Source organism: Equus caballus, chromosome 9 (genome assembly GCF_041296265.1).
Source record: "Equus caballus isolate H_3958 breed thoroughbred chromosome 9, TB-T2T, whole genome shotgun sequence".
NCBI classification, from domain to species: domain Eukaryota; kingdom Metazoa; phylum Chordata; class Mammalia; order Perissodactyla; family Equidae; genus Equus; species Equus caballus.
In genome coordinates, this window is record NC_091692.1 from 72,342,429 (window position 1) to 72,359,563 (window position 17,135).

Here is a 17,135-nt window from a genome sequence, read left to right on the forward strand (position 1 = left end):
GAATTATAAATTCTCATAAATTATATACTCTAGGTGATAAAGTTTATGATATTGAATACTGGCATGTTATCTTCTCTAAAGTTAAACAAAAGTACAATTGTCTTGAACACATGAATGAAAAAACCAAAAATATATTTTACTTCATGAGAGAGAATAAATGAAAATTGATTTTTAAATACCCATTATTTTCAAATATAGAGATGCTGAATGTTATTATAATTGCCTGGTTTTATGTGGCTGAAGTCTCCATGCCTTCTTTTATCATACCCTTTCTAATTTGACTTTGCAGCTTCTCCCAAGAGTCTGTCATCTGCTTCTTCTTGAAGGGAAAAATTCATGTCAGTTGCAAGATTCATTCTCTCTACTGTTCCATGCTTAATCCAGGAAACAAACCAATAAAGAATAAGAAAAGACCTGCCTTTCCTAATCATTATGACTGTTGACTGTATTTAAAATATGTAGGTTAACGTAGGAAGGTATGTTGAACAGGAAATGAATGTTCAGCAAAAAGATTAGAGTCACTGAAGCAGAGAGAGGCATTGCAGAGAAATGTGACTTATAAACAGTCTTTCACTGCTCATTCAGAAGAACTGAGTTCAAAATAGGTCCCAAGGTTTAACTTTTATGCTTTCATTTGTATATAAATAACTCTACATGAATTAACTAATTATGTTGGAATCTGTGGCATCAAAGCACTTTTGGGATAAAAATTTGCCTATAAGAGTTTTTGAGGAACACAAAACCATTTGCTGTATAAGGGGAATTAATCAAGTTAAGCATAGGCTAGTTTTATGAAAATTATTATGTTAAAGGAGGGAGAGTTACAGAAAATGACTTTCAAAAGTATGGTTAAATCAAGAATTATAGTTTCACTTTATTTAACTAGAATGAAATCATTCAGAAAAATATCCCACTCAAATGAACAAATCTGACATATTTCAAAGTTTATAAAAAAATTCAATCTAAGATATTTGAGTATTAGAAACATATACCAGTAGATGATAACGTATGTATTATTAAAACCTTATATTTTACAATATTCTACTGATTTTTAGATTCTCAATTAGCATTTCTTTTTATTCAAACTCTAAGCAATAAAAGGTTTATACTAACTTATAGATAAAAGTTATGGATAAAAACCAGTGTGCTTAGAAGAGGTAAACTCCATTGAAGTCACTCCTTCCCTCTCCAGGTTGTGTGTGTCTACCAATACCTTCAACCTCCTTCTCCATCGTCCTAACATCCCACAACCCAGCAATGCCATCACTTGCTTTTTTATACTTGCATCTAAGTTGGTAAGCAGTGTTGTAGAAATATGTAAGTTCATCGATTGTTGTCACTACAATCTCATATTGTAAAATTCCAAGTGAATTCAAAATAATGCCCAGCAATCCTTCGACTTCCCTAGTTGTTCGTTTGTTTTCCCACTCTCCGCTGAAGATATTTCAAATAATCCCACTTCTCAAATATTCTAACCTATCTCCTGCCCTCACTTTCAGCAGATGACCTTGCTTCTTTCATCAGGGAAAAAACAGAAACCACCAGAAATAACGTATTTCAATTTCTTGTCACTATACTTATAAACTGAAAAGCAGATAAAATCTCTGTTCTTTCACACTTTTCTCCTCTCAAAATAGAGTGGTGTCTCCTCCTAGCTAAGGCTAAGTCACAGGTTAATAAACTGCAGAAAAATGAATATGACAAGCACTAGAGTTTATGATGAAATTTAAGAAAAAAAGACGAAGAGAGTAAGCAAGAAGAATACCGAAGTTTAGAGTTTCAAGGTTGTAGTGGCTCTCGGTAATATTCATGGGAGTATTTTATTAAAGTAGAGAAGAGGTAAGGAGAGCAAGGAATTACGAAAGTGCATACTGGGACTTCCTCATGGATAATAGTGACAAGATGTTGTTTGATTTCTATGGATTAAATAAAATCATGAAATTAGTCATATATTTCATATAGGAGCTTTGGTTTAACTTTAGAGATTTGTACAGTTTTATAGTCTTTATAAAAGATCACAGAAGATTAAAAAAAAGTGGAATCAGAGAAGAATTTTTTTTCCTTTGAAGTTTAAACATATTTGTGATTAGTGCATTCCGTAATTAAAATATTTTACATAGGTAAATGAGTTTCTTAAGTTTAAAAAACGAACAGGCATTCTATTACTTCTATGGATATAGGTATTCTTTAGAAATACAATTTATTTAATGAAGATGTAACAATAAATTAAGTTCTGGTTCTTAAAGATATAAAAACACCACTAAATGACTTTTCTTCTCCACGCTAACAATTAGACGGATGACTTCAAATCTGTCACTATTAACCACATACATAATATGTAGTATATAATATACATACATAATGCATACATAACATAAATAAACACGAAAATTATATATTTTTATTATATATATAATTGGTTTTACTTCAAAGATGTGAGGGACATCTAACAACTAATATTTTTGTACCTTAAAAAACCAGAGATGAAATATTTTTCATTTAAATCAGAGTGGTCTGTTAGAAAACTTTGAAAATGCTTCACTCAGTAATCACCTGATTTATGTGTTAATTCTGGTTTCATCTATTATGTAATTCAATGTTTCATGGATGAGTGAGACTTACATACATTGTTAACTCTTCTTACTACACTGCCAAATAGGTTTTCCTTCAGGCAGAAAAAATATATTTAAAGATACTAAAAATGGTAGATTAACCATACTAGGCAATCTCAGATATCTAGAAGAATTTCTAACTTTTTGGAACAAAATTATATTTAGGCATCAACACAATCTATAATAGCAACTTCAGGCTATATTTAAAAACATTAATCCATACTATGATATTTATATGGCAAGATTCAGGTTTTTAAAATTTCTTACTTATATACAGCATATTTTTGTAAGAAAGGCTTGGTTGTATGAATATTTTTGTAAGAAAAGCTTGGTTGTATGCATAATAACAAGAAGTACTTTTATCAAAGAGTACAGTGGAGCAAGTCTTAGGAGACCTCAATTCTCATCTTGAATTTTCAAAACACACACTGAACCTCATGACTCATCTTCCTCAAAGGGGAAACTGGGCAGCTGGAACCTTAAAATCCTTTCTGGCTCTAATATCTTATCATTTTATGAGCACCCTATTTAATCGGTCTAAAGAGAGACAACCATCATGGAAGAAAGGATAAGGAAAATGTGGTATATACATACAAAGGAATATTATTTAGCCTTAGAAAAGAAGGAAATTCTGCCGTAATTGACAACATGGATAAACCTTGAAGACATTATGCTAAGTGAAATAAGCCAGTCACAGAAGGACAAATACTGCATGATTCCCCTTATATAAGGTATCTAAAATAGTCAAACTCATAGAAGCAAATAGTAAAATGGGTCTTTGCCAGAGGATAAAGGGAGGAAGAAATGAAGAGTTGCTATTCAACAGTTTAAAGTTTCAGTTATACAAGATAAATAAGTTCCAGAGATCTGCTGTATAACATTATGCCTACCTTGAACAGTACTGTATTATACACTTAAAATTTTGTTAAGAGGGTAGATCTCTTGTTAAACGTTCTTACCCCAATTAAAAAAAAGGGTAATTCAAAATTATAGAATCATAATAGATATTTAATCAAGTTACTTTACCACTACGGATGAGTAGTAATATGTAGAACCATAGCTTCATTGCACATTTTAGTCTAATAACTGTTAGAAGAGAGCAAACAGCAGCACTAGTTTGCTCAGAATAAACTCACCCAAATTTTCATTTATAGATTGGTTATGGATTATTTTCGTTGATATTTCAAACAGAAACAAAGTAAAAGAATAATTATTAACATTGGAAAAATCACAAAGTCTTAAGATCACTGAAGCCATGGAAATTTATGCAAATTCCAAAGTAGAGTGAACAGAGAAAACCAGACAAAGGCTGGACTGATGCCAGCATGTATAGAAAGGATCAAGAAAGAAAAGCCACCCAAAAAAGAATCTAAAAAGTTATAGTCAGCGAATAATAAGAAAAGGTACAAGAAATGACTTCATACTTACAAGGGAAATGGATGTTCTAGAAAAGAGGAAACGATCAACAAGGTCAAATGTTGCAGATAAATCAAGTGAGTTAAGTATTAAAGTAGGAACTAAGATATCATCGGTCATTTTGGAAAAGGCAGTTCTAAAGAAATAGTAGGACAAACCAAGTTACAGCTATTTGAACAATGATCAGTCAGGGAGTAAAAACTGATGGTGTAGAAGAGAATTTAGAAAATTGTGGGTATGACACTCTTTAGTAGGTGAGAATGGATAGGATCTACCACACAAATGGAGGAACTAGCTTTAGATCAGTCAGCCTACAACAGAAATTTGTAGGACTTAATTTATCAGTTTAAATTTAAATGTTTAGCATTATTTTAACCATGCAATAAATATAAAGAAATGTGCATAAATAATTTAAATAAACCAGAAAATAAACTATGTACTTGAAGCTGGGTACTGGAGAGCTACTGCACATATTCAATAAGAACATGCGCGCCTTTTGACCTTGTTATGAATCTTGTCAATTTGTGGTTTTCTTGTTTAACTTGAGGGGTGACTGAATCTTGAGGATTTGTGAGCTTGTTTTGCAGGAGAAAGAGAATGCCTTCAGGGAGGTTGCCCTCACCAGATGGCTGGCCCCCTATAGCTGTTGCAGATTGCCCAGGGGCTTATCAGGAGTGACCCCTTTGTTTCTCCGAAGCTCCTCCTGCCCAGCCCCTGAGCTCTATAAAACCTCCCTGCTTTTTGCTCTGGTTATGGTGGACTTGGGGAACCCACGCTCCCACCTTGCTGTCTTGGCAAACTCAAATGGGGCCTTTCTCCATCTCTAAGCGTGGATGTCTCTGTTTGGCTTGCTGGACATTGGGCACACGAACTTGAGATTAAGAAGCTCAGTATCATACTTTCTTGCATTTTTAATTTGAATAAAACTAAACAAATTTTCCTGTTATATGATCTGAATGATGTTTTCATGAATATTCTGATTTTGACAACTGTATTCATTTCCTTGACTTTAGCCAACATTTTATTTTTTATGACATCTAATTCTCACTCCTATTTCAGTCTCTTTGTATAATTAAATTACACATTTCCAACTTCTGAGGGGACATGTTCTGTGGAAATCCTGCTTAACCAACCCTACACCTTACAAAATGAACTCAATTTTTTTCGGTTCCAGTATATTAACATGCCTTCCTAACCTTTCTATTATTGTTTATGTCTTTTCTGTCATCTAATACGAAAAGTTACAATATAGACTCCTTTATTACTGTCTGTGATAGTCAATCACTCATTCCTCTTAGTTCTAGTCTTTGATAACACGTCTTTGCTCTTTTACTGCTATACGCGGAGCTTCCAAACTGATTAAACTCCTTGTAACCCCTGTCATGGATTAGGCCCCCACCTGATCTTTTAATCTTCATCTTCTTGTTCTGCTTCATTCTACAGTTACTACAATTTTTTCCTCTTTCCCAAACACAAAATTCCTTTCATCACAGTAATCAATGACCTCCATATTACTAAATCCAATTTCAGAACACATTTTATCAGCCTATCATCAGCATTTGACAAAATTGATCAGTTCCTTCTCCTTGATATATTTTCTTCTTTTAGCTTGCAGGAAAGCACACTCTCTTGGTTTTCCTATCTCATTAACTCTCTTTTTCAAACTCTTTCACTAGTTTCTTCTAGCTTTGCCAATGTTTTAGTGTTGGAGTGCCCCAGGACTCAGTACTTAGTCTTTTCCTCTCTCTCTTTTTTTTAAATTTAATACTCACTTCCAGTTAGAAACTTCCAGATTTAGATCTCTATCCCACACTTTGAATTCTGAACTAAGATGTGTATAACCAACTGCCTCCTTGAAATCTTCACCAGAATGTTTATTAGCCATCTAAAACTCAACATGTTCAGCATTAAGCTCCAGATCATCTCTCCAAAAATGCTTCATCTATAGTCTTCCCAATATTACTTAATGGATACTGTATCCCCCCAGTTCTTCAGGCCAGAAACCTTAGAGCCGTCCTTGTCTCCTCTTTTTCTTGAGTTTCACATCTCATCACTTAAGAAATTCTCTTAAATTTATCTTGAAAATATATCAATTTCCCATCACCTCCACTGCTATTTCCTCATCCTAACAATTATAATATCTTACCTAGATTACTGCAAATAATGTCTATTTTTCTACCTTTCCTTCCTAGAGTTTGTTCCCCACGTGGCAGCCGGAGTGATTCCTTAAAGTCTGATCACTATTGTGCTCAAAACCCTTTAATGACTTCACATTTCACCTAGATTAAAAGCCAAATTTAGGTCCTGAGCTGGACTCATTAATTCTCTTTCTCTTCTACTACTTTCCCCTGTAGCAATTCTTCTGTAGCCACAATGACTCCTAGCTGTTTCTTTAACACAATGAGGCCCTCTAGACTATGTATTTTGCTTAGATTTTATTCCTGCCTAGAATGCTCATTGCTGAGATATCTGCTTGGCTAGCTCCCTTACTTTCTTCAAGACTTTGCTCAAATCTCAACTTCTCAATTAGGAAAGCTACGTTCCCATCACCCAACTACTGTTCTCCTGACCTCTCTTACCCTACTCCACCTTTTCTTTCTTATCACTCTTCAGACAAAGTGTAATATTACCTTATTCATATTAGTTATTGTTTATTGTCTTTTTCCCCTGATAGGATATAAGTTCTGCAGGAGCAAGCCTCTCTGCCATTTTGGTCACTGATGCATTTAGGACAATGCCAGCCATGTAGTAGATACCCAATAAGTAATTGCTGAATGAACACTGAATGTATAAAATTCTAGTAAGAACCCAAACAGATTGTTTGAAAAAAACTTTAAAGAGTATCTAATTCAACTCTCCATTAAGGGATTTGTAAACAAGGCAGTATCTAGTTACTTCCAGCTCCTTCTCCCTGCCATAGCACCTAAGCAGATTATGCCAAATAATATTAGAGTTGAAAGAAGCATTGGATGTTGCAGATGAGGAACTGAGATCTAGGAAGGTGACATAACTTACCCAGTTTCATCTATCAACAAAAAGTCAAAGCTGAAACTAGAATTCAAGTTTCTTTATGCTATGTCATTTTTCACTGCACTGCCATGGAATCAGTTGACATTCACCATGTCTGATAAAGTTTTATCATCCAGTAATAATTGAGTGGATCCAGTGCATTCCCATTGGATCATGCAGTGGTGCTGCTGACTGTTGTTTAACAAATAAGAACTTAATAATTTAGCATATACAGCTTGCAAGAAAGGCAGTGGCTAACTGTTAACATTCTCTGTGCAGCACAATTTTTGGGCTGGCTTCATCTATGTTGCCCAAGTCAAACGCAAGCTACAGTAAACCTGTCTCACTGCCTGAACTTCAGAAACAAAATTATTATGTGTAGTAGCCAGTGGCAAGCTCACAGTTCCTCAAGGAGGGACCTGAAGCCAAAGAAACCATTTCTAATTTTAATCAAAAGAATGTGAATGTTTCCCCTATTCACATTTCTCTTTTGAACTCTATTATGAATTGAAAATGTTATATGAGCAATGCATACTCATAAGAAAGAACTAATGTAATGCCACTTGAATTAAAATGTCTCATTTTCAGGACAGTATCTTTAAAATGATACAATGACATTAAAGGATCTAAAAGGATTAGAGGGCCAGGACTAGATTGAAAGTTTTATTTTAATTATTCACAGATAATTTTATGCATCAATTCTGTAACAATTAAAAGGAATGCTGTTTTATGATATTTAAGTGATATATACAATATTATTAATTTACTAACACTACATATCTTTAAATTGGCAGTTATAGAAATATAATATAGTTTGGGCATTTGTATCATTTTCTTGAAAAGTGCCAAATGACCTCGTTGAAGTTATATAACCAAGATTTTGACAAGTCTACCTAAACATTTGCTGTAACACTAATTTAAAAAGACAGTAAAACAATGGATTTCTTAGTTGCTATTTTCTTCCTGAGGAAGAGGGAAATAAAAGTGGCCCAGTGTCATTTAAGGAGAAAATGGAGTGAAGAGAAATTTGTGGATCTGATGCTATTATTGGACAAGCTACAATGTCCTAGAAACTCGGAAACACACAAATAGATGTTCTTATAGCTAAGAAACCAACAAATCATTTCTAAAAATGCTTAATCTGAAAAGGGAAAGTGACTAAATGAACATAAATGGGAATATTATGATCTCCAGAGTAAATGTGTTAGACTTGGTTTCTAGAGTTCAGTGGTAACAAAGGAACAGATGCTACAAAACATTTTTTAATTCCCTTCATTATATCTAGTAGTCAAACATGTTTCAAGTTTAAAAGCTTCTATTTTTAAAGAGATCACTCGCATACCAAAAGATATAATTATTGGAAAATTCATGGCATTATCATCCACTTTGGTATGACTCAAATACGTATGATTGTAGAAGTAGCAATTTCTAAAACATATCTTTAATTTCTCTATCATTTTAAACCATGTTTCTGCCGGGTTTCATTGCACCCGAGCATGAACTTATCATGGGAAGAGTTAAATTTATAAACCCTGATTATTGAAGGCCTGAAGGTAGAAAAAAATACAAACAAAAACCAAAGTGAATATAGCTAAGTGTGTTATTTTTATCTTATCTTAAAAGGTATGTACTAAGATGATAGAAACACTTGTTACTTTCGCTGAAGCCCAGCCAATGATAAATAGATCTTTTTAAAAAAAATTTACCTAGTGTTCATTCGGCAGCAGTCCACAATGTTGTCTATTCTTTCTTCTTCACACTTTTCTTATCTGTGTGATACCTTATTCCCTTAGATTTCCTCCTGCCTCTCTGAATGTACTTGCTCAGTCTTCTTTGCTGGATCATCCTCTTAAGCCTGGGTCTTATATGCTGTTGATGCTCAGACTCAGTCCTAGCACTCCTCTTGTCTTCTCATTCCTTTCTGTCTCAATCTAGCCAATATTATTGATGCCTATTCATTCAATTACCACCAATATCAACCACATACCAGTAATGCTTCTACTCAGAGCTCCTGAATCATATGTAGTTGTCTATTAGATGCCTTTAATAGCATGTCCCAAAGAGACTTCAGACTAAATATACTTAAAACAAATTCACTATTCATAGCATTCCTACTCCAAACTTGACCTTCCTTCAACATTTTCCAACTCAGTGAATCTCTCACTGCCTTGACCAATTTCTATAAGTCAGAAAATGATGTTTGGTTTGAACAACTCTTTCTTTATCACTCCTCAATCCACTACAAAGCCCTTTGCATTATATCTCCTAAATGTCTCTCAACTCTTTCTACTTCTTTATCTTCATCAATACCATCCTAATCCAAGCTACCAAGATTTTTTCTTGGATTACAGCAATCACCTCTTAAATGATCTTTCTGCAGCTAATCGTGTCCCACTACAAGTCAATGTTTACACTTCACTAAGAATAATCATTTGAAAATTCAAACCCCTTCACATAATTGCGCTTGATAAAACACTCTAATAAATTCCCTTATCAAATCCTTTACAAGGCGTAAAAGACCCTCCCTAGTTTAGTGTTTACCTATTTCTTCACTTTACCAATCTCATCACTCTTCACTCAGTTACTGATTCATAATCTACCTTACACTTCAGTGATATCAGTGCATTCAAATTTTTAAATAGCTTAAAGAAACATTTTCTTTTAAAAATATTATACCCTAAAATTATGTTCTGACAACTCTGCAGTTTTCATGAGACCAGGTTGAGTCTCTAAAGAAATAGACCATACTCACCCAGACCATAGTGTTTAATTTTTGCCTTCAGATAACAGGGTGCATAAAATTTCTATCTACAAAAACAAAGGCAAATTACTTACAAAACTACTCAATTAATTTGAAAGGAACCACCAAGTATGGACTGGGATGATAAGAAATACAGTTAGATAAGAAACACAATCTGATTAAACCTAGACTACATTAGGAACAACTTTTATTCCCTTACACAAATTTTGATAAAGTCATAATACTTTTCATTGATTGAGTGATAAAGAAATACTGATGGAAAGCTTTCAAAATTTCAATCTATTTGATACATCAGTATCCCAAAGTGCAAACATATTCCTCAGCTCTGACAGCTGCCCCTTAACAATTTTTCTTAACTGTAATTTCTTATAAAAAACCTAAACCTTTAAATAACCAAACCCACATACAGCTGTTCTTTGAGCCCCAGTCTGCCTCAGGCAATGACACCAATGCTGAGTTAGAAGCTATCTACTTACCATATTGTAGGTGGCTCAGAACCTTCTATTTCTAAATAATCATACTTTTCTTCCATCTGGAAATCTGTAAATATGAGTGAAATCGTGTCCCCAGGCTCTGCTACAATAGTCCAAGTGCAATCAGCATTGTTATGGTACTCATTAGGAAAACTAGGACTTGATATGATGCCACTGGATCCTCTCATTGTTCCTCCACACGCATCTTCAGCTGTCAAAACAAGAATGAGATGTTCAGTTACCAGTCATAAAGAGAAATGCAATTAAAGCAACTCTGTTAACATTTTTGGATAAAAATAACAGTCCAAATGTTGTGATATCAAGTGTATATTATACTAATAAAGATTAAATAAAATCAGAAATCCATGAAAAAACTTTAAGCACATATATAAACATAAACTGTAACTTGACAATTTTATAACCATTGTTTGAAGTAGCACTGAAAGTAAGTAAAAGTCTACATTCCAATTAGATCTTAGGATAACAGAACCAAGATTTCTTTTCATTGATTGGTTGATGAGTGAGTAAAACAAAAGAAACATCATTAGTAAGGTCTCTGATGGGAAATCTTTAATCACTTTGTGCATGTTTATGGTAGGGCTGAGCTTTATTTTTATTTTGTAAATGTTTGTATATACAAACTGAAGAAACAATTTAAGAGAGAATATAATATAATTTTTGTCAATGGCATGTCTCAAAAGCTATTGAAAATGTTTGTGGAAATGCAATTTAAATAAAAATGAATCACTTATCCAGGAAACTTTAATTATAGAGAAATAATATAGTAACTAATATATCTTTGGTAATATACTCCCTATGACTCCGTCAAACAATGTAAATATATCTTGCTAGGTATTCATATGATACATGCATACAGAATATTATAAATAAATTTTCTACTAACTTTACATTTGGATCTGTGGTTCTCATTTTCCAAACAGGGGTCACAGATTCTATACCAGTCTACTTTTATTTATTTATTTTTGCAAGGAAGATTCACCCTGAGCTAACATCCATTGCCAATCTTCTTGTTTTGCTTGAGGTAGACCAGCCTGAGCTAACATCTGTGCCAATCTTCCTCTATTTTGTATGTGGGATGCCTCCACAGCATGGCTGATGAGCAGAGCAGGTCTGCACCCAGGATCCAAACCTGTGAACCTAGGTCACCAAAGTGGAGTATGTGGAACTTCAATCACTTGGCCACAAGGCCAGCCCCACATGAGTCTACTTTTGGCTAATGGTGTATGCTAACAGAGAGGTTATTACATGACCACCTATATTTAATGTGAAAATATGAGATAAAACTCCTTATTTTATCAGAAATTGAAGCTATAAAATTTGTCTTTTTATAACACTATTTAGGCCAGTCAAGTTAATAGGTTACTAGTTTACTTGCGCAATAAATTGTCTCAAGATTTATGCTGTTGTCTTGAGCCACTCAGGGAATTCCTTCAATTCAAGTCCAGTGTTTGAGAAAAAGTCTGGCTCTATAATGACCAATTATTGTTTGAGGTTATGGCTAACACTCCACATAACCTTAATAAACAGAGATGGGCAGTATCCTGTTTAACTCCACAATGGGCAGGGAATAGCAAAATGCTTTGGTATTGGGAACAACTTTATTACTATATTGTATGTATCAAATAACATTAGCTTCTTTCTGCCACACTCTTTACCTAGTTAACTCTATAATTCATAAATTGAAAGCATAAATATATTAGTATTAAAAGATATTTTATTTTCATCAAACACCTTTGTAAATATGGCAAATATTTATTTTCATTGCATGCCTCTCTTTGTTTTTTTGGTGACGAAGATTTGCCCTGAGCTAACATCTGTTGCCAATCTTCCTCTTTTTTTGTGTGAGGTAGCCCTAAACTAACATCTGTGCTAATCTTCCTCTATTTTGTATGCGGGTCACCACTACAGCATGGCTGACCAGTGGTGTAGGTCTGTGCCCAGGATCCAAATCCATGAATCCCGGGTCACCGAAGTGGAGGGCACTGAACTTAACCACTGTGCTACAGGGCCAGCCCCCCTCTCTATTTTTTTAAGTTTGTTAAGTAATTAGAATGAACTAGTGGTCCTGTCTAGACTATGAGCCATATTACTACATTTTTGATTTGCCAGAACACACAGCGCTTTCCCTCAATACCTTAACTTTAACCTCTGGTAAACATGTCCTGCTCCTCCACATCCCCAACCACAAATTACATCTACTCTTTGTCATCTGAGTAACAACACCAAGGTTGAGTACTGCTTGGGAAATAAAATGTTATGCCATCATATATTTGTAGGGTAGCTGGTACAAAACCTATTCAAACCAGCTCTCTGAGCTATTTATTTCCCGGTCTCTAGATAAAATTTCAGGCAGACACATGACATTTCAGTTCATGCTCAGAATAAAGAAAAAACTTCATTTGTTTCAGAAATCTCATTTCATCAATTAATATGTCCACTCCTGCATGCTCACAAAAAAACTGACTTCATTTGGGTTAAGGTTCTTTGCTCCTCCTAGAGTGAGCTTGTGGCCCATGGGGCAGAGGCGTGATAGAGAAGTGGGTTCTTTTTCTTTGTTTTCCCCCCTAGTATTTCTGTTCTTCCACTCCTACTCACTGAGCACTCTGTGATTCCTCCTGGAATTGGAAGGAGAAGGGATCAGGGGATGTGAATCCTCTTATTTGCCTGGCACTGATTTGGTACCAGTTTCCAAGGGCTTTGGCAGATGATTAAAGAAAGATGGTTCTTTTGTTCATGAGCCTTTTCATGGGATCCTCAGAGATGTCCCAATCAGGTCCCTTGTTGTGGATGTGTATGTCTCTCCGGATGGCTGCTTACATTTTTCCCCTATACCAAGTGTACAGGATGGTGTACTTCCACCTTATTTCCAACTATGCCTCCTTATCTTTCCAGGTGTGCCTTTCAGGCAGGACCTAAGACAATTTCAAGCCAGAACTTTCTCACAAAGATCTGCATTTGCTCAAATGAAAACATGCCCCATTTATTCATCCTCTCTGGAAATGCAGCCCTCTAGGTTTACAACAAACGTTTAAATATTTCAGCCACAGTTTTAATAATAATACACTGTTCCCCCCAACCTCTAGGGCATACAAATCAATTTCTCTGCATGATCTCCTTGAAGTTCTTCAATCTAGGCTCACAAAAGAGAGTAATCACCTCAAATTCCTGACACATGAAATAGAGAGCAACTCTTAGAATAGCTCACTCCAGGAAAATTCTTATTTTACACCAAAATAACTTCAACTCAAAAGTATGAATGACTTGCACTTGAAAACAAGGACAGGAACTCAGATCTTCCAGAATTCAAACCAATGCTCTTGCCAATTCTTGTATCCAGTCCTTTGCTCAGCATTCCCATTTGATCTCTTTATTACTACAGAGACTATCATAGAATCAGTACCTGACAAAATTGTGAAATAGGTAAAGTTTGATTTTAGTACATGTTAGATATACAACATTTTGGCTAGGTGAACCTACTTGAATGCTAGAATCTTTGTATTCTGATTTGGCCCGGATTTAATGCAATATTTATAAAAACCAATACATTTTCCGTAATCATAGACTCTTATAGTAGAATGTATTACCTAAATAAAATTTTTTTATTTTATGCCAGAGTTAGAACAAGTGAAAGGCAGCATTAGAACAAACCATGAAACCCTTAAGTCTAGTGCTGTGCTCTTTCTTCTAAGTAACACTTCCTAGTCTTTGATCAAAGTGAGTTGGTACAAATATTGTCACTGATAAGATCTTCATTCCTTCAGCATCACTCTGTCTTGGCCACCCACCAGGCTTGCCTGTTTGATTAGCGTCATCTGCAACATCTTCTGTCCGACAATTCACAGAAAGGGCAGAGTTCAAAGAAGGTTGTTCAATAGAATAATTTTTCAACAGAATCAAGATACACATGAAATCATATTGGTAATTTGTATAACTTCTCTGTGAATTTTAAAATTTATTCATTTGGTTATCAGTTCAAAAATTATTCACTGAGATGTACTAAATAACAGGAGGAACGATGTTAGTCTCTCAGGCTACAATGATGACCAAAAGTTAGCATGATCTCATTCTATACAGTAGAGAGTAAGGCTCTAAACAAATGACAGAATAGACACATACAATTACATTTCTGTCAGGTACCATGAAGAAGGAGCATTTAGTACTGATATTGTATGTTTGGGACTTTGAACTAGTTAGGGAATTCAGGAACAAAGATGCTCTGATGAAGCAATGCTGTATTAGAAAACTGAAGGGCCAACAGTAAGCCTCAGTTAGATGAGAAGCATAAGCAAAAGTCTTCTGAGTGGGTATACTCTTTCACTAGAGGAAATGGGCACTCTTCAAACTGAAAGTGCTTTTGCCAAGATGCTGAGGGACTGTGAGGTACCAAATGAGGTCGGAATGGCAGCTAGGGACTATTCCTTGCTGCAACTTTCTGACAAGGCTACGGAATTTATTCAGAGCAATGGAAAATTATTGATGGGTTTTCAGCAGAGATGACAAGATTGAATTTGGGTTTAAAAAATTTCATTCTGGCTCCTCTGTGAAGATGAGAGAAGAAGAAGATAATAGAAGACACACACTAGGCAGCTGAATCAAGAGTTCAGGCAAACTTTTGCATGTCTTATTGCTTCCTACAGATAAACTATCTCTTTCTTATTCAGTATTTCAGCATATTTTTATCTCAATATCTTCAAAAGATTACTTTTGTCTTTGTAGGCATTTCAGAATAAATAGCATCATGGCAAGATAAATTAGAATACCTACCTTAGGCCAATTTTTAAGGACAATATTTCTTCATCTAAATGGTAAAGCAATGTGATTAAATATCTTAGACATCTCTTGAGGTTAACTAGAAGTTATGATGGCTTCAAAATGTAGTTACTTAATATATAAGGAATATTGTAAATAATAAAAAGGTTGGTGGTCCTCTACTCTTGTTCTAAGAAAAGTGTATAGGTTGTAAGATTTAAGGTGTAATTTTTTTCTATGCGGACATGTAGGCACATACACATAGGCTAGATGATGGCAAGTTGCACATTAAGAAGCTTGCAGAATTAGTCTGCTGCAAAACATGAAGAAAACAACCATTCAGCCAATGAAATCAATGAGGGCAATGTGGTCTTTTAAGAATAAGGATTTTTAGGGGCTGGCCTGGTGGCGCAATGGTTAAGTTCACACGTTCTGCTTCAGCAGCCCGGGGTTCGCTGGTTCGGATCCTGGGTATGGACATGGCACCGCTTGGCACGCCATGCTGTGGTAGGCATCCCACATATAAAGTAGAAGAAGATGGGCATGGATGTTAGCTCAGGGTCAGTCTTCCTCAGCAAAAAGAGAGGGATTGGCAGCAGTTAGCTCAGGGCTAATTTTCCTCAAAAAAAAGAATAAGGATTTTTTAAAAAAATTAATCCTGGTGACATCAGCAACATGGCAGAGGGAGCTGTTTCCTTTGTCTCTCCCCCTTCAAACTACATACAACTAAATGGACATTCATTGATGAGTGGAGGATATCCACACAGCCCATCAGGACACCTGAGAAAACTGTGCTGCTATACATCTGAAGATGGATGGACTACCCATGGGTAGATAGTGGAGATAGATGAGCATTCTCCAGGCCCAGGGAGCCCAGTACCTGTGTACGACTGCTCTCCTGACTGAAGCATTCATAGCACCACTGCAGCCCTGAGGGTGGGTGTACACCTCAGTGTGACCGTGGAAACAGGTGACAGGAGCCATGAGCTCCCATGTGATTGCTCTTTGGTCCAGTGGGAAAGCCCACAGTCCCAACACGGTCCCAGGGAGTGGCTCTGGCTTGGACCAAGTGGGAGGGCTCTGCCCGTTAAGCACAACAGCTGGTGTGATCTAGAAGCAAACCTAGGAGCAGACGCTAGCATATTTGCGGCCTGGTTGAACAAGCTCCTGGATGCTGCAAATGTCCACAGTACCAGTGCAGCCCCAAAGAGGGGAGCACATCTGGACGGGACTGTGGGAGCAGGTGGCAGCAGCCAGGAGCCCACACATGATTGCTTTCCCATTTGGTGGAGATCCCAGAGGGACACTGCTATCCCAAGGAGTGGCCCAGGCTCAGACAGGCACATCTGACAGTGATCCTAGTGGGCTCAGATTACACAGCTCCCCAGTGGTAGCAGGTAGAAGCTGCATCCAAATACTATCTCTATGCGGAGGCACAAATCCATGCTGTCAAGCAGCATGAAAAATTATATTACACCTCCAGAGCAGAAGGAAAAGGACAAGTACCCAGAAATCAATCCTGAAGGCACAGAAATTTATAATCTAAATGACAGAGAATTCAAAATAGCTGTCATAAAAAACTCAATGAGTTAAAAAGAAAATACAGATAGTTCAATGAAATTAGGAACAAATTTAATGAACAGAGAGAATTCTTCACAAAAGAGATTGAAACTACAAAGAAGAATCAATCACAAATGTTGGAGATGAAAAAAACAATGGATGAGAAAAAGAAAAATCTGGACTCCCTGAACAATAGAGCTGCTATAACAGAGAAACTAATCAGCAATCTTGAGGAAAGAAATATAGAAATGCTTCAGATGGAGGAGGAAAGAGAACTAAGGCTAAAAATAAATGAATAAATTCTCTGAGAAATATCTGACTCAATTAGGAAAAGCAACATAAGGATTATAGGTATTCCACAGGGAGACGAGAAGAAGAATGGAGCAGAAAGCTTGCTCAAAGAAATAATAGCTGAGAACTCCCCAAACCTGGGGAAGGAACAGGAAATATATGTGACAGAAGCCAACAGATATCCAAAGTATATGAACGTAAAAAGACCTTCTCCAAGGCATATAGTAGTAAAGCTGACAAAAG

The 17,135-nt window shown here is 35.8% G+C and overlaps 1 protein-coding gene across 7 annotated transcripts in view; it reads right to left on the reverse strand.

The window, feature by feature from the left end:
* Window positions 1-17,135, reverse strand: part of CSMD3 (CUB and Sushi multiple domains 3) — a 1,186,048-nt gene that overhangs the window by 816,435 nt on the left and 352,478 nt on the right. For all 7 annotated transcript variants that reach the window (XM_070221725.1, XM_001915960.5, XM_070221729.1 and 4 more), the window contains exon 5: window positions 10,275-10,482. In XM_070221725.1, coding sequence (XP_070077826.1) covers window positions 10,275-10,482 — 208 coding nt within the window. The remainder of the gene's footprint in view (window positions 1-10,274; window positions 10,483-17,135) is intronic.